The sequence below is a fragment of the Leptinotarsa decemlineata genome, unplaced genomic scaffold (genome assembly GCF_025532065.1).
Source record: "Leptinotarsa decemlineata unplaced genomic scaffold, Ldec_3_MD MMD2_tig00000576_RagTag_RagTag, whole genome shotgun sequence".
NCBI lineage: Eukaryota > Metazoa > Arthropoda > Insecta > Coleoptera > Chrysomelidae > Leptinotarsa > Leptinotarsa decemlineata.
Window position 1 is genome coordinate 11,079,623 of NW_027412551.1, and position 24,218 is coordinate 11,103,840.

The 24,218-nt window shown below is 34.0% G+C and overlaps 2 protein-coding genes across 2 annotated transcripts in view; one reads left to right on the forward strand and one right to left on the reverse strand.

The window, feature by feature from the left end:
- The first annotated feature begins 2,211 nt into the window (after positions 1-2,211).
- Positions 2,212-24,218, forward strand: part of LOC111515051 (muscle-specific protein 20) — a 49,306-nt gene continuing 27,299 nt past the window's right edge. The window contains exon 1 of the mRNA XM_074174439.1: positions 2,212-2,368. Coding sequence (XP_074030540.1) covers positions 2,339-2,368 — 30 coding nt within the window. The 5' untranslated portion in view covers positions 2,212-2,338. The remainder of the gene's footprint in view (positions 2,369-24,218) is intronic.
- Positions 2,529-23,732, reverse strand: LOC111514749 (circadian clock-controlled protein daywake). Its single transcript, XM_023170997.2, has 5 exons — positions 23,469-23,732; positions 20,496-20,650; positions 9,531-9,759; positions 6,054-6,203; positions 2,529-5,954 (listed from the first exon to the last, which is right to left on the reverse strand). The coding sequence occupies exons 1-5, from the start codon at positions 23,539-23,541 to the stop codon at positions 5,797-5,799; spliced, it is 765 nt and encodes a 254-aa protein (XP_023026765.2). The 5' UTR covers positions 23,542-23,732; the 3' UTR covers positions 2,529-5,796.

Below are 24,218 nucleotides of genomic sequence, written 5' to 3' on the forward strand. Positions count from 1 at the left end.
AAATTCCGAGTATACCCGAAGATATCCGGAAAAATAAAAATTTCGGAAAATGGTTTTTATTTCTTCTGGCTTCATTTTTCAAAGGATTCGAAAATAAATTGCACTTCCACATTACCACTTTTTTCCTGATATATAATGGTGTTTTCAGATTTGCTATCCGACGTTTCGTCGGCCACCATCATCAACTTTATTTTTTCTCATGGGCACTACATTGGATTCTTTCTGTTTTGAATAGAACCAGATTTTACATTTTCAATGATGTATCATAAGTTTTATCTTAAACAACTAAGTTCCTTGGCACCTTTATAGACAGCAAGTTAACATGGGAACCACACATTGACCACATCTGCAAGCTGCTTAATAAAGCTTATTTTGCCATTTCACAGCTTAAAGACACAATTGCCAAACAGGGTCTTTTAAGTGTGTATGTACTATGCTTTAGCTTATTCACATATTTCATTGAATATATTAACCTGGGGACGATCGAGTCATTTACAGCGCGTCTTTGTTACTCAGAAAAGATTACTGAGAGTTATTTTCAATATAAATCGCTTAGATAGCTGTAAAGAAATTTTTATAAATAATAATATTTTTACGGTACCTAGTATTTACATCTATGAATGTCTGGTGTACGCGAAAATTAATATACTTTTATGATTTTCACTATAAGGGTTTTACAAAAACCGCGACACGTGTTTCGCTATACAATAACTTCTTCAAGCATAAGTTATGCTTGAAGAATCCGATTGAACCATGTTCGTATCTCTCATAGTTTGCGAGATCCTAATGGTGAGGATCGAATTTGAAACAACCTGATATACAAAAGAGATACAAAAACACTGTAACAACCTGATATTTTGGAAATTATTTCAAGAAATTTTGAGCGGCGTTCATTATCATTTTCATTTAATTATTGAAGATATGAACATGTGTTAGATTTCTCCAAAAAATGGTGCGATATTCATTTACATCAGATGGTCGTCTAATATTTGATGTAGTATTCATTCCAATTTCACTAAATTACTTAATTTCCGACCTGATTTCCAATATTTTTGTTTATTTGCCACCTACTCAAGTTTGCCGGAATACGTGTGTTTACTTGTTTGCAAAGTCTCTGTTAGGTGAATCCTGAGCCAAAAACATCAAGTTATCTTGGAGGTGGAAGCTACAGAGCGAATTACAGAACAACTCTCATTCGGCGGCTCTGCAACTGACCGCCTTGAGGAACCTCATTTATAGTTGATGTTCGCGGATTGGAATTTCTGACGTCTTCGTGAGAAGAGATAACTTTCAATTCACATTTTTGAAGTTACTGTTACTCTTGCATATTGATCCTTTATAAAATACAATTCAATAAATTCCACAATAGAATAAATCTTTTTTTTCGAATCGAAACGAAATAAAGGCACAAATATAACGAACTATGGATATTAACTACTCACCTGAAGATCAAGTCGAATTGTCAGCTTATATTTGAAAACCTAAGAGTCAAATGGATGAAATCCCATTTCGAAGGATGTATCACGACATAACCCTTCCTATTTGAAAAAAATAGAGGAAATCAACAGCCCCGTTGAGGAGTTAAAGTTACAGTGATGGAATTAATGTGTCAATTTGACCCTCTGAAAAAAAGGACGAAGGAATATGAGAGCCACGAATGATTTTGAAAAAAAAGTCACTAAATTCAGAATTCAAAGTCGAAATGAAAAAAAATTGAGCTGACAGTCAGAATTAAACAAAATTTTGTGAATTCAAATGTCAGGAAATTATTTATATATCCCTTCTTCGCCGCCTTTATACAAAACAATACGCGGCTCCACGTACTTTTTTTCACAGACAAAACCGTAAATCTTGCTTAACTGTTTTGGTTGATCCACCCTGTACATTTTTGTGTGATTTTGATGAGAACATTATCCCAGCACATTTATTTTTCCAAATTTATTTTTCTAATTTTCATTCAAATTCATCTCGAGTTCGTTAGAATGGTCCAACAAAACACACAATCCGAACCCCGGTCAATGGTTTTGTTTTTTCGATAAACAGCGTATACCGCCTAGAAGATCTATAAAAAGAGCATACGGTTATTCGCGGCTGCCAAAAAATATACTTTACGATCATAAAAAGCGTTTCACCTGGAAAACAAAAGTCTCGATGAACGATGACTAAGGAATTCCATTTTGTTTAATAGCAAACCAAGTGGGCGGGCACAAAACGCTCCACCGCTGAAAAAATGGGACGTATAAGAGAGAGTCCAGCTCAAATTTTCTTAGTTTATCCTGATCCCTGATCTTTGACAGTGCTTGAGTGTCAGTTGTATTTACTCAAATCACCCAGAAAAATGCCTGGACCATCTAGACCTCTGTGGCAAGTAAGTCTGAGATTTTTCCAACGCTTTAATGTCCCTGAACTGGTTTAGTTTCTATCAAAACAAAGAGTGCTATTTGGAAATGTCCGAAGTTGTGGAAATTTTTGAAAAATCCTAAAATAAATCGATAAAAGTGGGTATTTCTTTCTGAATCATAATATTCAGATTCTTTGTTTTATGTGAGCTTTTGTCTACAATTAAAAGATAAAACACAGAGTTTTTTCAAAAAAATTTACTATACATTTTTGTACAAAAATAAAGCTAATTCTTAGATAAGATTGTGAAATGTGTTTGATGTGTTGTGAAGAACTGTGATTTATTTGTAATCTTGTGTGTCGAAAGTGGAAAAATGCTGAGCTGAATGAGTCATCCAGCCTAAATATATCCAAGATGATGTTTATTTGGTCTCTATTCCAAATTATTTTGCAATGTGTGTCATATTCAGCTAAGATTACTAATTTTAAGTGGGACAGGATTTGTGCATGCGATTTTGAACACCGTTTCATAGTACAGGACGATTCGATGCAATGTTCAATGTTTGTATACTATCTTTTTTTTTTTTTGAATAAATTTTTCATGTTGAACCCTTGCCAGTTGAAGAATTCGAATGGTGGATAGATTTGAAGTAATTATACAAGTCAATTGACGTTTTTTGAATTTGACTAGTGAAATATTTGACATTTATGATTACAATAAAGTTTTTTTTCTCACTGTTTTGATGATATATAAACTTCTACAACCTGAAAAATGAACAAAGCTGAATCAGTTGAGAATCTGCTGAAGTTTGATAACGGATAAACTGAAAAGTTCACCCCAAAAAGTCACTGCGTAATATTTATTTATTTATTCATCCAAACAGGCTGATTAGCTTCAGCTTAACTATAAAAATGAAATTGTGGTGCACTGTTTGGAACCTTTGGTGTAGTGATGTGAGATCAAACTGATCTTCCTCTTGAAGATGGTCACATGGTGATCGAAACACGCGTCGAGGTGTTAAAATAACGATTTGGTGTTGCTTTTGATCTTCCTCTTGAAGAGGAATATATAATTTCAGTTCAATAGTATCCCAATTACGGTAAATAGAACTTCCATTTTGTGGATTTAGAAACTTGCGGTTCTAATCATACCACTCAGCCTCCTGCGGCTCTGAAGAATGATTCTATACAGCCCCCTAAGACTATGAGGAATATATCTGGTAGACCAAAGCTTCGGATAGGATACGCCTAAATATGTCCTATTGGGTCCAATAAAATTATTGGATTGGAAAATCATTCCTATCTATCAAACTTTATTTTCAAAAATATCACGATATGTTTCGCTATCACAGTAGCTTTTTCATAGTGAGTAACTTACACATATGTTATGTCAGTATGCATATGTAGTATGTTATTCACTACAAAAAATCTACTGTGATAGCGGAGCATGTGATAATTTTGAAAATGAAGTTAGAGAAGATCAAATCTTTGGGTGTAGTTTGTGAAATTACTATAGATCTTCATCAAGTAACGGCTGAGTCGATCAGAAAAATCATCACTTTAATGAAATGAATAATCATTAATATACACTAGTTATTTTATTTGTACGACCGGTGTCGGGTTTATCCCATTATCAAGTATAAAACTAACATGTGAAATCTGAAAACAAGGTTATATGGGGAGTTTTTAAGATTGTAGATTTTTTGTCCAAACAGATGTGTTCCGCATCCTTACGTCAATATTTCTACCGGTTTGGCCTGTATATACTGCAGAACATTCGTCACACTCTATTTTATATATACCTAATTTTTTCATTTTATTTTGTTTGAGTTTTGCATTGAACAGAGTTTTGTCTAAATTATTATTACTCATGACCACTGTTGTTACTTTGTATTTGTAAATTTTGAATATTTTCTGTAAGTTTACATGAGTAATTGATGCTACTACGGTAACATGTATTGTGTTCTCTACTGTTTGGTTATAATTTGAGTGATTCATGAGTTTCATCTGATATTATATTTTCTATTAGAGAAACTGGAACCTGATTGTTTACTGCAATTTGTTTAATATTTAGAACATGACGTTGATTTATGTACAAGAAAGTTTATTATGACTCCATTTTACTATACAAGTATTGTTTAAATCTTTCTTTAGCCTTGCAAAACATTGTAAGTCATCCCTTCATACTTTTGATTTTAATTCAGTCAGTAGATATTATAGGACACCAGACGATATTGAATAAAATACTCTTGAAAGAAATGATGCAAGTAACAAAGCATGGAACAAAGTGAGTTAACAGAAGGTCGGATATTGAAAATGTTCACACCTCAAATTTCAATATAATAAAAAAATCAAACAATAATTACAACTCCAATTTCTTCCATGGGTCTTTTTTGTATAATGAAAAATGATTCATCGATATTAACGTTTTTCGTGAACCTGTGTATGTATTTATATTTTATGTCGAATTTATTCACTTCACCCTTTTTGAACTCGAAAAATCGCCCTAAATGTAAGTACTCATCAACGTTGTTTTCTGTAAAGTGTTCGAAGCGTTTTTTTAAAGATTATTATTTCACATAATTTATTTTGTTTTCAATATAACAATCTAGACAATCTAGAATCCCATTTTAATATGTATGTCCTGTTCGATGAAACAATAAAGTTTCGAAACGTCGACAATTTAGCAATTAGTTTTCTTCAACATTTCGACCAAATTCCCGCCAACTCGACAATCGAATCTTATTCAACGGTCGCCATCCTATTCAATTATTACTTACTTACCTTGCTTCAGTGGAAAACAATCTTTTTCCGTTTTCAAAACGTGTAATTCACTTCAAAACGCCCTTTATTACACTCCAGCAGATTCTCTATTGATTCAGCTTTGTTAATTTTTTAGATTGTGGAAGGTGGTATACACAAAAAACAGTAAGAAGTTTTGAATTCTGCCCAAAGATTTTTTTCTTTTGATGATTTAAAAAATGACAAGTCACAACCGTTAACTTATTAAGAATGAAAAAGGGATGAAATTAATAATCTGTTTTGAATCCACAAGACACAAGGGTTCACTAAGCAAAATTATTAGAAATGGAACTCACATGCCAACAATGCCTTCCCAACTATGCAACAAATGTAATGATGAAAGTTCTTCTCTTTTTCAAGTCAAGTATGAGATGGCATAACAAAGATACTAAGTTGAAATTTGATTGAATTTTTCTATCAGTCTTACTTCAAACATCCTTTCACAAAACTTGATAATTTTTCCGTTTACAATTGGTTATACAGGTTTTCATTAACATATTGTTCAACTCCTTCGAATCTCCAAGAATATGCTTAGTCACTTCGTACTGTGAAATACCAAATCACAAAATATTAATTACGTTTTTGAAAAACAATCAACGTGCTTCTAAATCCCACTCGAAACAAGGAATCTTTCCTGTGACTCAGTCTCTTGTATCACTCGATATCGCTTAGGAAAAAGTCCGCAGGTATGTTGTCGAAAACAGTCCTCAAAATATCGAGCATAATATCTTCTATGGTTTTGCTCAGGATCGGATTTAGGGATTCTGCCACAGGCCTCCAGTTGGCATTTAGATATGCGTTTGTAGACTCCTCTGCAATCAAATTGAAAAGAAAACAACGAAATTTTCGAAAGAGGTGAACATTCTAGAAATTGGTTTAGCTTTGTTCACCGTTTATGAAATGGGCCTTACCTAAAGCTTTGATTCCATCGAAAAGATTTCCCATATATAACTGAAGACCTCCTATACTGAATTTGACGTGGACTTTAGTGACGTTGAAAAAACGGAAACCATCGTGCTTTTCTATTATTACCTCGCTCTTCACGTTTATTTCCAAGTTTTCTGTAAAAAATATTGCACGGCCAAAATGTCAAGAATACATTTTCATATTGTCCCGAAAATTAATTTGAATAATCCAATAATTTATACAGGGTGTAACTGAATGAGTGTGAAACATTCAAGGAGGTGATTCCTCATCGAAAAAAAGATAGGATCTTTCATATAAAGAAACTTCGTTGGATCATCCCTTGTTAAGATACAGCCCCTTAAAGGGAGTACATAAAATTTGTATAACAATTTTTTCACAAGCACTGAAAAAGTTACGATATTGAAATCAACCTGAAGTTTTGTACTACCAAAAAGACACTTAGCCAGTAATTTATTTGGAAAACGCCATCCCTAAAATTTATTTCCAATGTAACTTTTTGTCTTATTATTTGCTTACCATTTGAAAATATATTTCCGATAGCCTGTTTCATTCTAAACAAATGATGTCTCTTGGGTTTTTTGCCCAAAATGAACCAGTTCGCAGCAAAAAATTATTTTACGAACAACTACAGAGATACATCGTCATAAATGCGAAATTGATTTATTGTTATTTTGTAGTCAGTACCTGCATTAAACGATTGAAGGGTAATAAACAAAACTTATTTATTAATAACAAAATACACAACATGTAGAAATCATAGTAAATGTTCAATATGTCTACCTTCAGACATTACGCATGCGTCTAGATGTCGGCGCATTGAGCCAGGTATTCGCTCAAATATTCCTGGAGTATCTCTGATTACCCTGCATGCATCGATGATGCGGTTTCTCAAGTCCTCTACATCTCGAACAGGAGTACGATAAACCAAATGCTATAAATGGCCCCAAATATAGAAATCGAGAGGATTGAGATCCGGGGATCGAGCGGGTTAGTTCTGTGGTCCTCCTCGACCTATCCACTGATTTGCATATGTTTCAATTAAATCTGTTTAAATCTGTTTAAAATCTGTTTTCCGTTAATCAGCTGTCGCCACCATACGAACGACAACTCTCAGAAGTTGAGAAACTTGTGCGAGCTAAGGACTAACTAGGTCTTACCTTTTAACGTGTGATTCCTAACACGGTTTCAGAATCATTCCAGCTTCAACCAGATAAATTATCTCGAGAAAAATATCTGGTCGAGGCGGGAATTGAACCAACGGTCTTCCGATCGTGAGTCGGGCGCACTACCACCGCGGCCAATTCCACAACAATGCTGACGTGCTACTTGACTAAAATGGGCGGGAGCCCCATCATGCATAAAAAACATATCCCTTCTGATGCCTAAAGGAACTTCCTCCAGCAGTGTTGGATGCACTTCTCTTAAAAATTGAACGTATGTCTCAACATTTATTCGAGGAGGTAGAAAATGAGGCCCAATTAAATCATCCCCAATAACTCCGAGACATACGTTAAGAGAAAACTGTTCTTGATGGTTAGTTTCGACAATAGCGGGAGGGTTTTCATCAGCCCATATGTGGTAATTATGAAAATTAATAATCTTGTCCCGAGAAAAACTACATTCGTCTGTGAATTCTATCGTCTTCAGAAAGTCACGATTTCTTCTAATCATTTCCACCATCCAATTGCAAAATTCAAGACGGTTCGGAAAGTCTCGCGGTAACAGTGCCTGTACTTGTTGCAGATGGTAAGGGTATGAAAGTTGTTCCTTAAAAATTCGAAATACCGTCATATGATCAACATTTAGCTGGAAAGCAATCTTTCTAGTACTGGTAGTAGGTTGTTTTTCAATCAAATCAAGTGCTGCTTTCTCAAGCTGTGGTGTTCGTACTTTTCGATGGAAACCACAATCCTGCGTTCTTTTGTCGAATGAACCATATTCTCGTTATCGTTGATGAAGTCGATCAAATATTATATGTGAAGGATGCTGCCGTTGAGGATATATTTCAGCATATCTTCTAGAAGCTTCCAACCCATTCCCCTGTGACAGACCGTGAATGTAATGCATATCACCCATTTCCTCATTTGTGTATGCCATTTTAATAACAAGTGGATTATCAAAGTAACAAATTAAGAACAGAACAACAATACACAATTAGTATCAATTCAATTTCGAAAATTCACAAACTGACAGCGTCATACCAATTTAATTGTCACTATTGCTAATAGCGACATACTAGTTTGAAGGTGATTGACAATTTTTCATGATGAATTTCACTAGTTCGGAGGAATCAGTCCAGTCATCACCCGAAGACGATTGTAGATACTAACAATACTTCTTTTTTAGTTGTTCCAGGGATTTCAAATCATTTTATATAGTAGACAATGGAAGTCCGAACTAGTGAAGCGACATACTAGATAGATTAGTTTCGTATTTTCGCATTTATGACGATGTATCTCTGTAGTTGTTCTTAAAACAATTTTTTGCTGCAAACTGGTTTATTTTGGGCAAAAAACCCAAGAAACATTTCTTGTTTAGAATGAAACAGGCTATCGGAAATTAATTTTTAAATGGTAAACAAATAATAAGACAAAAAATTACATTGGAAATAAATTTTAGGGGTTGCGTTTTCCACCCCTTACAAACATGGGGTAAACCAAATAAATTACTGGCTAACTGTATTTTTGGTAGTACGAAACGTCAGGTTAATTTCATTATTGTAACTTTCTTAGTGCTTGTGAAAAAAATTGTTATACAAATTTTATGTACCCCCATTAAGGGGCTGTATCTTAACAAGGGATGCTTCAATGAAATTTCTTTATATGAAAAACCCTTTCTTTTTTTCGATGAGGAATCACCTCCTTAAATGTTTACACTTATTTAGTTACACCCTGTATAACTGTTTCAACGATCGTTCAAAACGTTAGTAATTTTTGCAGGATCCACTAAGCTAGAAATCACAGCAGTTCAACCTGTTGGTATTTGTACTTCCAATAAAATTCCAAATGAAATTGCTTGAAACGCCAATGCAATACACAGTACCAACACTGTTGTCGCAGTGCTTGTGAACCGGGGACAGACATACTAATATTAAAATGCCACGGAGGATGGAAATCTTCAGCTGTAGCCGAAGACTATACTGATGAATTATTTTCTAGAAAAAATAAAAGACGGAGTCAAATTCTGGAAGATGAACCAAGTACTAGTACTGAAAACTTGACCACAATTCGAACAAGAGTTTCGAGTGAAGAATACATACGCAAAAATGAAAAAAAAATTGAAAAATGACTGTGAATGAAGTTGTTTGTCTATCAGTAACTATAGCATACTACTCAAATTGTGATATTAAAATTTGAATTACTTAGAAGAGTAAATAACTAGTTTAGCCTCAATAAACCCTTTGGGGTTGCGGTGGAGGGTCGAATAAACCCATCCACTTTGGACCTAACCTAAATACTTACTGGCATCGAACCAACAAGTTCCCTTTCCTCTCAAAGGAATTACTAGAATTCGACCCAGTAATTCATAGTTTCCGTCGATCCTCAGCCTCGGCAGAAGCAATTTCGTGTAGAAATCAAAAGTGTTTGGATCGACAGTGTTGAAGAGGACTTTGGTGTTTCCAAATCCGACGACTGTTACATTTGAAAGCGATGCGTTCACTGTAACTGGACCGCCTCCACCCTGTAGAATCTGAAAACAATGGTACGGTTATGCATAAGGTTTTCAAGAATATTATGAGTATACAGAACAGAGTTGATAGACATATAATTGGAATTAACCATTTTAAAAAAAATATTGCAATAACAGTTGCGATTAGTATTATTTCGAAACGCCAATGGATGAGTCCATGATGAAGCGTCCAAAATTCACGGGGTCTTCATCACATCAATTCGAAACAAGCACTTCTCCCAAATACTGGAACGGTCTTTTCTTCAGGAGATGGAGAAGATTAAATCGAAAATGAAAACAATCGAGGAGAGATACAAACGTATAAAAAAATTAATATATCGAAAATAATTTCGATATAATACAAGTGATTGATCCACCTTCTTCTTCTTCAGTGCGGTAAATGGACATAGGCCATTCTTGCCCCCCAAATATGAGTTGCAGTCCTCGTAGTTCTGGTTCCCTTTCAGTGGAAGAGCTTCATGAAGCAAGAGCTGAATCGATCCCTCTACGAAACCCTTCTTCATTTGGAAGGATCGATCGCAGCTTGAGAAATGGTTCTCATGGAGATTCTGTGAAACCTGTTCCTCCTTGCGAATCAGTAGAGAGTTGTTCTAAAAATGTAGAGAAGAAAATTGGATTGGATAATTTAGGAAACACTTGCTACATGAATAGCATTTTACAAGTGTTGTTCATGACGAAAAATTTCAAGAACGAGGTTTTAATGTAAAACGAGAACGGGATTGTTTCCTACTTATTTATCAAACTCAAACACCTATTCATGCAGCGGCAATTTCGTAAGAATGTATCATCTTTTCCTCCAACCGATTTCCTGGAGTATTTGAAGTTCACTTGATACTCGTTAGGACAACAAGACGATTGTTCCGAATTTTTGGAGTTCTTGTTGAATACTCTTCGGGAGCAAAACAATAGCAGAATCAATACTCCTGACCGCTCTGGATTTAATGATTCCGTACAGTCCATCTCGTCTTGTGTTTCTAAATCTTTTGCTGGAAAAATCCTCACTTGTTTACTTTGTAGTAAATGTTCAAGAGGTAGCGAAAACTCATGTGAATTTCTGGAACTTCATCTAGCCAGTCCGTGCAAAGATTACTGTTAAATCATCCAAAAATGGAATTTTTAACAGGTGATGATCGACTGTATTGCCAAACATGCGCCAAACTAAGTGACTGTTATAAGGAAACAAGTATATCTGAGGCACCAGTCAATCTAATAATAACACTGATGATCTTTAAACATGACTCAACCTCTGACGGAGTTTCGAAATATATGAACATTTAAATCTAGCAGACTACTATTATAATATTCATGCAGTCATTGTTCACTGTGGTTCTGGCGTTGAATTTGATCATTTTTACGCCTTGGTCAAAAACAAAACGGACTGGTTTAAGTTTGAAGATAGTCGTGTCACGAAGTGTTCTGGCGGTGTATTAAATCTATTGGAGCCTATGGAGACACCCTACATTTTGTTTTATGAGAGAGAGGATATTGGCAGATCAAGATCTTCAGATGATGTGGTGCTGCAGGTTTTTCCAGGTTTTCCTGCAGCTGAAAAAGCAAATGCGCCACTGGAATCAATGAAGTCGCCCCAAAGCGCCAATTAATTTTTATTCTTGTTTTTATTTTTATCGTTGCTTTTTCTTAAATAAAGATTTCGAAATATTAATCTCTCCCAACTACCTACACATTAGGCTCTGCTAAACGTCTGTCGGGAAACAACTACTTGCCCGGCTAATACCACGCTGGATACCAGAGCATGCTGTGTAGGTAGTTGGGAGAGAATAATATTTCGAAATTTATTTCGTGCTCCGATGGAGGTCTTACATTTATATTACGTGAGTAATTATAGATTATAAATTGATGGATGTAGCCATTACTATGTGGTAGGAGATCATGATGAAAAAAGAAATGAAAATTTATATGTTTTTTACCACTTTTATAAAAGTTTTACAAATAAAAGTGGTAAAAAACATAGAAATTTTCATTCCTTTTTTAATTATAGATTAAATTCTACTGATGTACTTTCAGTGTTGTTCGTTCGTTAATGATATTGAACTAAAAACATTATATCGGAGTTAAATCGGGCGATCTTGTGGGCCACTCCGTGACGTACGTTTTTCTGGCAGAATACGACAAATCACTATTAGTCGTATTCTGTGTGATTCTGGAACGGTTATAGGGACATTGGTCAAATTGCGATTCCTCAGTGAACATCTCTGGAAAACTTGATTGTTGAATTTTAGATAACTTGTGGAGTGACAGGAAAAGGACAATTAACACCAAAATAATAGGTTCTTTGAAAAGTTTTGTCCGTTTTCATGAGTTCATTTTAAACTGTAATGTCTCAGTGAATACGTATTCAATTTACTCGAAATAGACACGATTTGAATCACTGCATTTTTGTCAATGTAACACAACCGGACTGATTCCATCATCATAAAAATAATGTGTTTAGGATTCAATGAAGTTGACGATGGCCGTTTCTGCCTGGTTCTGCCTATGAGATAGTTATCGAAGTGCTTGAAAAGATGGTAGTCAGTTGGCGAGAGGCCAATTTGTTAGTTAACAATTGAATAACTTTTTGAAAAATGGTGATAAAATTTTTTTTCTACGGGACTCGATTGATTCAAGTGTTAAGAAGATACTAGATTCTTTTTCAAATTTTCAAAATGAGATTTTATGTGATAAAAAAATTATTTCTTTTGATAAACTCTCTTTAGCGACAGCGCGCGCATGCCGTAACAGCCGCGCGGAACCCTATTTTCAACGTCAAATTAAAATTATAAATAATAGAGATAGAGTTTCGGGAGTAGGGACTTTTTTATCGGAAATTTCCTCCTCTTTAACAAGCTTTTTTCAAAATTGCTCAAATATTAATATTTTTTGAGTTATTAACGAAAAACTAAATACCATTTTTTTAAATCTTATTTTGGTAATAACAATTGCAATTTTTTACCTGCACCAAAATCCTTCAAAAACATTTTTCTAGAGGTGATTCCGAATCGAACGAGCTATCGCTCATATTTTTATGACCTTTATCTCTATTTTTCATGTTTCTGAACTTGTTGTTAAAATACCCGGAACTAAATCTCGCAAAACAACGTCGAACAACATTATTTCGGACTGTTTTGGCAGTGCTTTGGTTCAATTTGAATTCGTAGAGGAAAATTGGCCAAAAATTGCTTAACGGCATTGTATAGTAATAGGCTGAAAAGAGGTAAAGAATTGAAATTTGGGAAAATTGAACAGCATCAATGTATACAGTACAAAATTCTCTATCGACCAGTATGTACTACGATACAGTAGATAAATATATATTTATTGAGATACAGAGCTACAAAAACACATGAGTTTAAAAAGGACAATTTTTTTCAAACAACCTAATAGTAGAGATAAAACGAGTTCCTTAGTCAAGTCAATCCGCGCACATTTCATAATGTCTATATTGGAACACGCTTTTCAAAACTAACCTTGAGAAGGGAAAATACCACTTCACCTTTGTCACAAAGATTGGGTTTATTTGGATTTACCTACATCTACTGCAATTTACTTTCTGGGTAATTTTATTGCATCATGAAAAAATAATTCGAAATGAATTCAATATTTTGACATTCATGTTAACCATTACAGATATTTATTTATCAGAAGAATCATGAAATACGAATCAATCAACAGAATTCAGCTTATTAAAAGAGAGAAGGAAAAAAACACCTCAAAAGTGCTGCTTTGTTCCCTCCTGTTCATAAAAGAGGGCATATGCTTCCTCACTCACAAGCGATGTTGGTGAAATTGGGGACACGTGTGAATCGTTGTATCCATTCCACGTGCCACTATAAGGGTGTCTGCAATATGGTGTAGTCCCACTGTGATAAGAAAGTGCATATAGATTGTAACGACAAGGAACCACATTGTCTGCTACATAATTGCTCATATATAATCCTTCTAAAGAAAACTCAATGGTAACATTTTCTCTGAATCTTTCCGTTGGAGAGAATCATTTTAAATGAATTACTAAAATACGGGGAAACCTATGGATCGATAGGGACTTTGTGCATTTTCTTCTTTCCTTGCACCTCGAACAAGTTGGTCTTTCATCTCCATCCAGGGTTTCCTCTTTTGTGAAGAAATCCAAGCATTATGACAAACTCAATTGGCCAGTTCTTTGTGGTATAGGGAGAGACAAATCCCAGAAAGGATCGAAGGTTACTGATGAGAATCCACAGTGCGTGCACTTCATAGTAGATTTTAATTGACCAACAAAATTGTCTACAATCTTAGAGTTGTTCACGTTCAAGTATCTCAGCCAGGTATCTTGCGCTTTTCCGCTGTCGCTCAATTTTTCGTTAATCTCCGTGAAGATCGGTTTAGGTTTCTCAGTATTCCATTTAGGTCCTCATGTAAACCTTCTAAAATAGATCGAAGGAATTTCTGGGCGTCTTGGCGGGAAGATCCCATGAATCGAGGGGAAAATCTTTGAATCTGATTTTTAAAGTAGGCAGTGTTTATTACTCTATCAGATGAAACTTCTGACCACAATGCCTTGACAACTTCTGCGAACGCTTTGATTAAAGCACCTTTCATACTAGAAATACTAGTATTGATATCTTCCATGTAAGTATCCTTTTTTAAATATTCCAACCACAATATCGTGTTTGATAAACATTGGATTATACTGTTCATGAAACAGGTGTTTCCAATATTATTCAACCCATTAAACCCAAGAGTTTTGACTGAAGAATGTATCTCTGATCCAATGTTGTTCATACTACGTTGTTTATGTTTCTCTGTATCTTCTGATGGGAAATTGTGGGGAGTATCACAAGGAATATGGGAGGTTTTATGAGGAAACAACCTTCCAAGTTTTGAAAACAATAGATATTCCAAAAAAATATAATTGTATAATACAGAGAGTAAGAGGGAGGGAACACACAAGAAGAAAAATAGAAGACATCTAGTAACCAGAATCCAAACTTATGTGAAATCTTCTCCATAAAACATGTGATGTTTTAACGAACAAATGTCACAGCGTTAATAACTATATGAGAAAGTGTGATCCATTATATAAAAAAACTGTTATCGAGGACAATTTTGCAATTTCTCTCTAATTTATATAAGCGAGTAAATACTTTTATGACATCGAATAATTCGTGTAAATGTTCATGTTCGATACCTCGGCACAATAGTTTGGTAACAGTAATTGAGCGTATTGTAGTCAGATTTGATTACAACACGCTTGCTTTCAAGGAAATGCAAAACCAGGTTATCAACTTCTATGTAAGCGATTGTGATATTCCTAAGTCAGTTCATAATTTTTTCATGGGTAGATTTGGAGAGCAACGAGACAAGGTTCAACCATTACGAAATGTTAAACAAATACACTAATGCAGGATGAACCGAGAAACTGTTTTTCATAGCTCGTTCTTTGATTACCAGTATTCCAGCCAAGTTACACAAACAAATAGTTTTAAAGTTATGAAAAATGGCCAATATTCGTTTTTGCGAATATCTTAACTATTGGAGGTATTCAAAATTTGAAAAAATACTAGTTACTTTCTGGAAGGTTGAATAAACAATTATGTGCATGCAAACAATTTTTACCGCAATTTTTCTCTCAATTATGCTTTCGCTAATTAAACATTTTGTCGAAGTTGAGTATTACCTACTGTTATTATTAAGTTGTTTCCAAAGATTTGTCCGTTTTAATGAGTCTACTTTAAACTGTGACATCTCAGTGAATACGTAAATATTATTTTTTATTATCAAATCTATAAATTTCTTTAATATTTAATATTATTTATTGCAAATTATTTCTTCTTTAAGAAAGTATTCTTCATTTGAATTTACATTTGAATTGAAAAAACTTAATAGACTGAATTCCATTAAAAAATCGAAATCAAAACTTTTGAAAAAGACTTTTTCGGTTCAAAATTTAATTTAAAATTTAATTCACTACTAAACATTTTTTTAGTTCAATTCTTTTAATATGTATTATATTTTGATTAACTTAACAACTTCATATTTTTTATATTTTTAATTATTGGTATTTTTTAATCTATTATTATTTACTCTTTCTGATACTTTTATTTTTTTGTTCAAAATTACTTATTACTTCAAAGCATTACAGGTATCTCTCCTAATGCTCTAAATTTTTTCAAAAAATTTAATTTCCCCAAATTCTTATCTCTATATAAAATCACTGTATCCGTCAGCATAAAAAATAGGTACTCGGGATTCGATAGAGACAACGAAGGCCGTTTTAGTCTGGCCTTGGTTGTCGAAAGTTCTACTCTGCTGTGATGGTTTGACTCGACTACAGAAATTTATATTGAATCACATCAGCCGCTGACCGCCATATAATAAGCATTGTCTGTTTTTACGAGTTTTCGCCTTTGGGAAGAACGTGGATGGCTCATCGGTGTTCAACCAATGTCTTGAACGTCTCCTGTTGTCATAGAAGATCCACTTTTCATCACAGATGATGATCCGTTTCAAACAAAGATCGTTTTGATTGCGCAAAAGCAAAGAAGAACAGACCTCGAAACATGACTATTTCTGTCGATCGTTCAAATCGGCTCTCACTTTTAGAGCTTTTTGACCTTTCCAATATTGTAAACCATCAAAAAAAGCATAAGAGCTGACTCCCAGTACTTTTGCCATCCCATGCAGAGTTTGTGATGGATCCTCAAATCCTCGTCCTGGATTACTGTAGATTGACCACTTTGGGGCTCATCTTTGGGGCGAACAATGTCTTTATTAACACTATCATTACCAAATGGTTAATTTTTCTGGTTGTTTCGGCAGCGCTTTGGTTCAATTTGAACTCAGTGAAAAAGTGCTGAAAGACATTATATAGTGATAAGCTGAAAAGATCACTTGGTGATCGAAATATGTGTCGAGGTGTTAAAAAAACGGTTTGGTGTTGAGAAAAATACTCCGGTAATATTCATTACTACACCAAAGGTTTCAAACAGTGTATCACAAACACTCCAAAAAAGGTCTGATTTGAGCTTTATAAAGCATCACAAGTTGCTGATGTGTGTACCTATAGTTTTCAGGTTGGGAACAGTAATAATAATAATAATAATTTATTGCACAAAAGAAACCGTTATAACACAGAAGTATCATAAGCTAACCTAAATAATGTACAACAAAGTGGGGAAACCTGTAAGAAATCAAATTCTTGTATAGGTTGAGAAGATGCAGGGTAATAAGTATAAATAGTAGCATAAGCATTATGCTACTATACATTATGCAATAGTACATAAGCATTATTCCAAATCTCTAGAAGTGATGCATAAAAATAAATAAAAAAATACATTAAAAAATACAAAACGTACACTTGAGGTAAAAATGAAAAATATAACTAGTGTTTTATAGAGTAATTTTCACATATTAACACATGCATGGACAAAGCAATATATCTCAGAAAATATATATCGTGGAATGGGTTTAAAATAAGAAGGGACTTTACTGTTGACCGCAGTACTATATCAACTCTCGAGGTCGATTTGATATAACCTTTCAACTTATTTTTGAATTGTTCAATATTATTGATTTCTGTGATATATTGCGGAAGGCGTCCGTAGAGTTTCGGGCCCAAAAATTTAAAATTCTTCTGCCTAATAGACTTTGAAGCTGGAGGAGGCAAGTAAGTAATGCGTTTCTGTCTTGTGTTATAGTGGTGTTCATTAGTTATCAGAGTGGATTCAGTTTTATGCTGTTCAACATTCAAATTGAGAAAAAAAAGCTGTTTCGGGTCTAAGATTTCAGTTTCAGAGTAGAGAAGGTCTGAAGGGTATCGGATTGTTTTACAGAATAAAATTTTAATAATTTTTTTCTGTACTATCACTAAGTTTTTAATAATAGTTTTTCCGGCTGCCCCCCAAGCTACTATTCCATAAGCTATATGCGATTCCACTAATGGATTTTGTTCAAGATATATCTGAGGTTTCTCAGTTTGTAAATTAAAAAATGTAATTTTTTGATCACATACGCGATACGCTTATTCCACTTGAGGTGACTGTCAATAAGCACACCTAGATATTTGAATTCAAATGTAGATTCTATTTTAAAATCATCAGAAATTTTTAAAGTAGTGAAGGACGGCAAAGTGGATTTATTATTGGATAGTGGAAGAAACAATGTTTTGCTAGGGTTTAAGGTCAGCAATCGACTCTGAAACCATAATTTAATTTCATACAGATCTCTTTCTAGTAGTTCTTTCAAAGTGTTCCATTCTTGGGCTGAGTAAAAGATTGCTGTATCATCTGCATACGTGATTATTTCTCCTTTGGTATTGACTTAAAATGAATCATTCAAATAAATGTTGAACAGTATTGGTCCTAATACGGTTCCTTGAGGTACACCATACGTTACCGTTTCGGGTTTGCTATAGATATTCTTCAATTTGACTTTTTGCGATCTACCTGAGAGATAGCTTCTGAATAAGTCTAGAGCTTTACCTACCTCTGATACCTGAATTTTTCAGCGATTCGATTAGTAGGTTATGGCTTACCATGTCGAATGCCTTAGATAAGTCAAGAAAGACGCAGAGTGTAGGCTGGCTTTTGTCCAGGGCTGAATACATTTTGGAGGTCAATTCTAGTATCGCGTCTTGGGTGGAAACACCTCTGAAACTATGTTGTTTTACTGAAATTATTCCAAATTTATCAAGAAATGAAGTCAATTGCTTTTTTAGACTTTTTTCGAATATCTTTGAAAAGTTTGTTATTACTGAAATTGGCCTGTAGTTGATAAATTCTTCTCTGTTGCCATTTTTGTATATGGGAAATACAATTGTTTCTTTAAATACTGCGGGAAAAATTCCTTGTTGAATGTATTTATTGTTTACTGCAGCTAGGGGTGCAGCAATTATGTCAGAAATGTGTTTAACAGTTTCAGACGTTATTAGATCAATTCCTAGTGCCTTCATAGGTTTTAGTTGTGTTATTATTGTTTTTATTTCATTTTGGTTAACTGCTCGGAAAAAAAGAGAAATCAATAGCGGGTTGCATTGTGGGACAATATATTCAGAATCAGTATTAATTTTTTCAAGATTTTTTTCCACTGTAACGTAATGATCATTCATAAAGTTTACAATTTCTCTTTCATTGTCTATATATTTTCCTTCTACCTGAATTCTATTCAGATCATTTCTAGGTCTCACTGATTTCGAACATATTTCGTTTATGGAGTACCACAACTTTCTTGAATCCCTGCCTGCCTGATTTACTTAATTTTTGTAGTAATTGATCTTCGTCTTTTGTATTATGGAAGATATTCTATTTCTGGTGGATTAATAAAGCGTTATAAAGAGTGTTCCAAGCTTTTCAGAAGCAGCCTTTGCAATTCCAGCGACCTGATTGTGCTAAGACATATTGATATCCGTTTTAATCCTCAACAAACTTATCGAAGCAGAAAGCGGAATTATCTGTCCTGACATTATTATATCTGGTTCGGAGACATTTATCTTTTTGGAGAAAACTGATGCCTGGGTTTTTGTGGTTTCGAATGGAACCTGGTTACTTTCACCCCAATTCCAAATAACTTCTAGATCCTCATTAAGATACGCAACATCCCGCTACCGGTGAAGATGTGCATCTGCAGCTGATGTCCGGAGATCCAAATGAAATGACGAGACAAGTGTGCTGTCGTCAGCAAAACAACGTATTGGATTCTTCGTTTTTTCCAATAAATCGTTGATAAACAATAAAAAGAGGGTTGGACTTGGGGTTCTTGATAAAAAACCACTTATGAATTTTTTTGACCAATATGAAATTTGAGATGAGAACGATAAGTAACTCATATGTTCCTGATATAGCCTACATAGAAATTATTTTTTTTTATTTCCTCAATGAATTTTCCCAAATTATTATTTGTACTGTGAGCTGCTCCCCAGTCTTCCTTTTTCAAAAAACGAGCGACAAATTGTTGGGCAATGGAATCAGTGTTTGTTTGAGGGTGGTTGACAATGTTCCGTGGTGTATTTCATCAGTTCGGACTTCCATTGTCTAATATGATATAAATTGATATGAAATCCCTGAAAAAATCTATAAAATTTAAGAAGATTAGGTGAAAAATAACAATTATAGTAAGTAAATAAATTGAAATTACAATGAAATAAAATACAAGCAACAATTAAAATTGAACTATCAACAAGAAATGGAAATTAAAAATTATTAACAAAAAATGAAAATCGAAAGATTCCAAGCCAAGTTACTTCACAACGTTTCGATTGTTAGTATCCCCAGTCATCTTCGGGTGACGACTGATGAGGATTGTGGATACTAACAATCGAAACGTCGTGAAGTAACTTGGCTTGGAATCTTTTAATTCTCATTTCTAGTTAATAACTTTCATTTCTTGTAGTTCAGTTTTCAATTGTTGCTTGTATTTTATTTCATTGTGATTTCAGTTTTATTGCTTGATATAATTGTCATTTTTTTAGGTAATCTATTCAATTTTTATAGATTATTTCAGGGATTTCAAATCAATTTATATCATATTAGACAATAGAAGTCCGAATCAATGGAATTAGTAATCTACACTGTAGATTACTAATTCCATGTTTCGGGAAATTAATTTTTCTCTAAAAGTTGACAACTGTTTTGTGGAATATTATATGAAAGTTTTCAAACACCGTATACATTTATCAATATCGATCAGCTATTGATTAACAGTTATGTTAAAAAACTATGATGAATATGATAATCACACTGAAAAAATTCTGATACACTTACGCTTAGTTCTGGTACTTTCAAAGGGTCCAGTACTTCCAACCCGATATCTGGTACTCCTTTGGGAATTTCACTGAACAGTGCTTGTACTGCGTGGGTGGAACAGTTAGCGAGAACATCTTTTGGGTCTTTGATTTGACATGTTTTTACGTAGTCAGCTAAAATATAGTGCGGTAAATAAACAGGGTATTTATTAATAACATACTCGTATTTAAGGAGATCATTTTTCAATTTTGTTTGAGTTCAATTCGAGAAAATCTTCACTTTTGAATCACATGGTCCTGAAGTTTCAGGAGAAATTTTTATGATGAGTTTGTTACACTAGATTTTTTTATGCATCAAAAGTCATTTTCTGCTGTGAAACATACTCTTTGATACTTGCCAGTGGCTTCTGACCTCCTGAATTTTTTTGTTTGAAGTACGGATTACGCAAAAAATAAAATTTATTTATTTGCATGTTGTTGTAAAATTGAGTATTTTTAAGAATCAAAAACATTTTCAGTAGGTATATAGATTACATAATTCTTTTTTTTTTCACTAGATGCAAATGAATAAATTTTCTTTTTCATGTTGAAACCATTCATCGAAGGAAAAAAATCGGAGACTGAATTTTCTCAGTAATTTCAAAAATATAGTTTGAAAAAATAAAAGACACGCTTTTAAAAAACATCAAACTGAAAAGTTGAAAATAATTTAAAAAAAATAAGCTTAAAACAATAATGGACGAAAAATAATAGTAGTATTGTGAAAAAAACGACTTATGCTTGAAATACAAAAAATTTGGCACAAAGCGCCCACGCTTTTTTTACAATAATACTAGTATTTTTCGTTCGTTATTGTTTTAAACTAATTTTTGAAAAAACTATTTTTAACTTTTTAGTTCGATGTTCTTTAAAAGCGTGTTTTTTAGTTTTTTTAAACTATATTTATTTTTTAGTTTTGTATGCTATGAAAGCGTGTTTTTTAGTCTTTTAAAACTATATTTATTTTATCTAAACTTTGGTCAGCCGTATATTGTTAAGAAAAAAATGACCATTGATTTTTCCAAATGAATAAATACATGTAAAGTTATATCAAGGAAGTTACGTACACCGCCATCTGCCCGCGAATAGCAATAGCAAGCAATAATGTCAATAATTCTGTCAAATACAGAGCCCGAGAATTTAAACGGTAATAAATATGAAATGAAAAGGAGAGTTACAAACAAACAAACAAACATACATACATACATACATAGAGGTGAAGCTAATAAAAACGTGCTAAAAAATGAGTTAAATTTTAGAAAAAACAGTGTTTCACTTCAAAATAAATGAGTTCAAATTCCTTTGGTTCCTCTCCACTTACCACGAATGTATTTATTGATCAAGAACTGATTGTGCGAATTACCTCAGGTGTTGATCAAAGTGTAGGTCCCTATTCAATCTTCATAAGATTGTGACTCTTTTAGATATTTTCGTCTTTGATATGTGTGTTTATGTTCACATTAACAGAGCAAAGTTTGACCGTATTCAATTCTCTCATAAAATCGACACTCGAAACAGTAATAATTTTCATGTCAAACCGTATAAATACAATCTGACGGCCAACTCACCTCATTACCTGGGGCTAAAATTATACAATAAGTAGTCTGCCTTAGCTATTCACATATCTGTTTAAAAATCTGTTTTTCCGTTAATCAGCTGTCGCCCCCATTCGAACGACAACTCTCAGAAGTTGAGAAACTTGTGCGAGCTAAGGACTAACGAGGTCTTACCTTTCAACGTGTGATTCCTAACACGCTTGCAGAATCATTCCAGCTTCAACTAGATGAATTCTCTCGAGAAAAATATCTAGTCGAGGCGAGAATCGGACCCACGGTCTTCCGATCGTGAGTCGGGCGCACTACCACCGTGGCCAATTCCACAACAATAAATTAAAAAACTTTTTATTAGAGCATTATTTTTATGATATAGCGGAATTCATCGTGATCAGTTTTCACAATTTTGTATTTCCTGAACTATTCTTGAAGCCAGTTTGACCTATACGAAATTTTATGTCATCCGTCACATGTGTATGTTTGTGTATGTATTTATGTGTTTCAACTGTAATCGATAAGAAGCTAATTTTATGACGATTCCTATACAAACCATTTGTCTACTGTAAAAAAACGTTATTATTATTATTATTTTTTTTTCACCGTAGTGTGCGCTGGTCAGGCCCTATTCCCCGAAGCCCCGATACATTCGGGATTGCGCGCCAGCATCATCAACCAATGACCACTCCCCACACCGTGGGGTAAGTGATCATTGAGTCCGAGAATCATGTGCCCTGAGCAAACGCAGTGAGCCAAGAATGACAGCCTTCTGCATCTGTGCGGCTAAGATTTCTGCCTTAGTGCGGCAAGCCGGTATGATTTTGAGATTCGAGAGTAGAGAAGACAAAATTCCACCAATGACTCCAATAATCAGAACTACCATCTTGACATTATTATTATTATTATTATGAGAATATGGATTTAAAAATAACTATAGGTTAGTAATAAACATTTTGTAGATATGTACTCAAAATTCAAATGATCTAGGCAATTTAACTTCAGCCATATCTAACCACATGAAAATTAATCTGGTACTAGGTGATAAAACAGTTGGTTTTTGTTAAAAGATATGTAGCATCATATCTCAGCATGGAATAGCATCATTTTACTTTTAGAATATAAAACAAATTCCTAGAGATAACTGAGTTAAATATTGGAAAATAAGTAAAAGAAAACATTTTGATAACAATACACACACAAGTTCTCATTCCGATAAGTTACCTACAAGTGTACTCAGTTCAGTCTGACTCAAGTGAAACAGTTAAAAGGAGTTATGTCTGGTGACCTAGCTGGCTATTCTGCAGATACAAACGTTTTTAGAAAAATTACTTTAAAATCCTCGAGAAAGAGAACTTGATACTGGTCTTTGAAATATTTTTCACCCACTGACAATCTTCACTTACGTTGTTTGTTCAAAAATCCATGCACCAAATTCGAAAAGGATATTAAGCAAGCGAGCACCTGTAACCGCACCATCTTTTGTTTACAGGGCTTCGACGTCCACTAGCCGCTGTAGCAAAACAACACAGAATCGCGGACCACTTTCACTCTCTTGGTGGTGTCGAACCTATACATAAATTCTTACATAATAGTGGTAGATTTCGAATGAAATTCGCACCATTAGGAGAGCCTTGTATTCGGTAAAGCAGAATGTTACATGTAGGAGGACGTTAGTCAGAGGGATACGTGGCCTATTTCAGGTTTTTCTTATTTTGAAAGTTCTTTGTTAAACTCACAGTTTTATGCACCAGGAGAGTTTAACGTGGGGCCATTGCAATGTTTCTACTGACCAAATTGATATTTATAGAGTTCGTCTCACGTCTGACTTTCAATTTACTAAACTGAAGAATGTAAAAGAGTCTGAATATTTTTCATCCTAAAACAGCAGAATCATTCTTGCAAAAATCCATATCTGATCTATACTATACAGCGTGACTCACGGTCGATGGTAGGTTAGACGTTTCTGGAAAACGCAAAGCATGATTTTTCTGAAAATTTCACCTCTCACATTTCCTTACCTGTTCTATCGATCTAAAATTGCGGCATTGCCACTTCCATCAAAAAGTCCTAGCAACTTTATTTTTTTAAATGGAACACCCCGTATAATAATACATTTTTGGAATTGCTCTGGTATTTTAATACTTTTTTGTCAA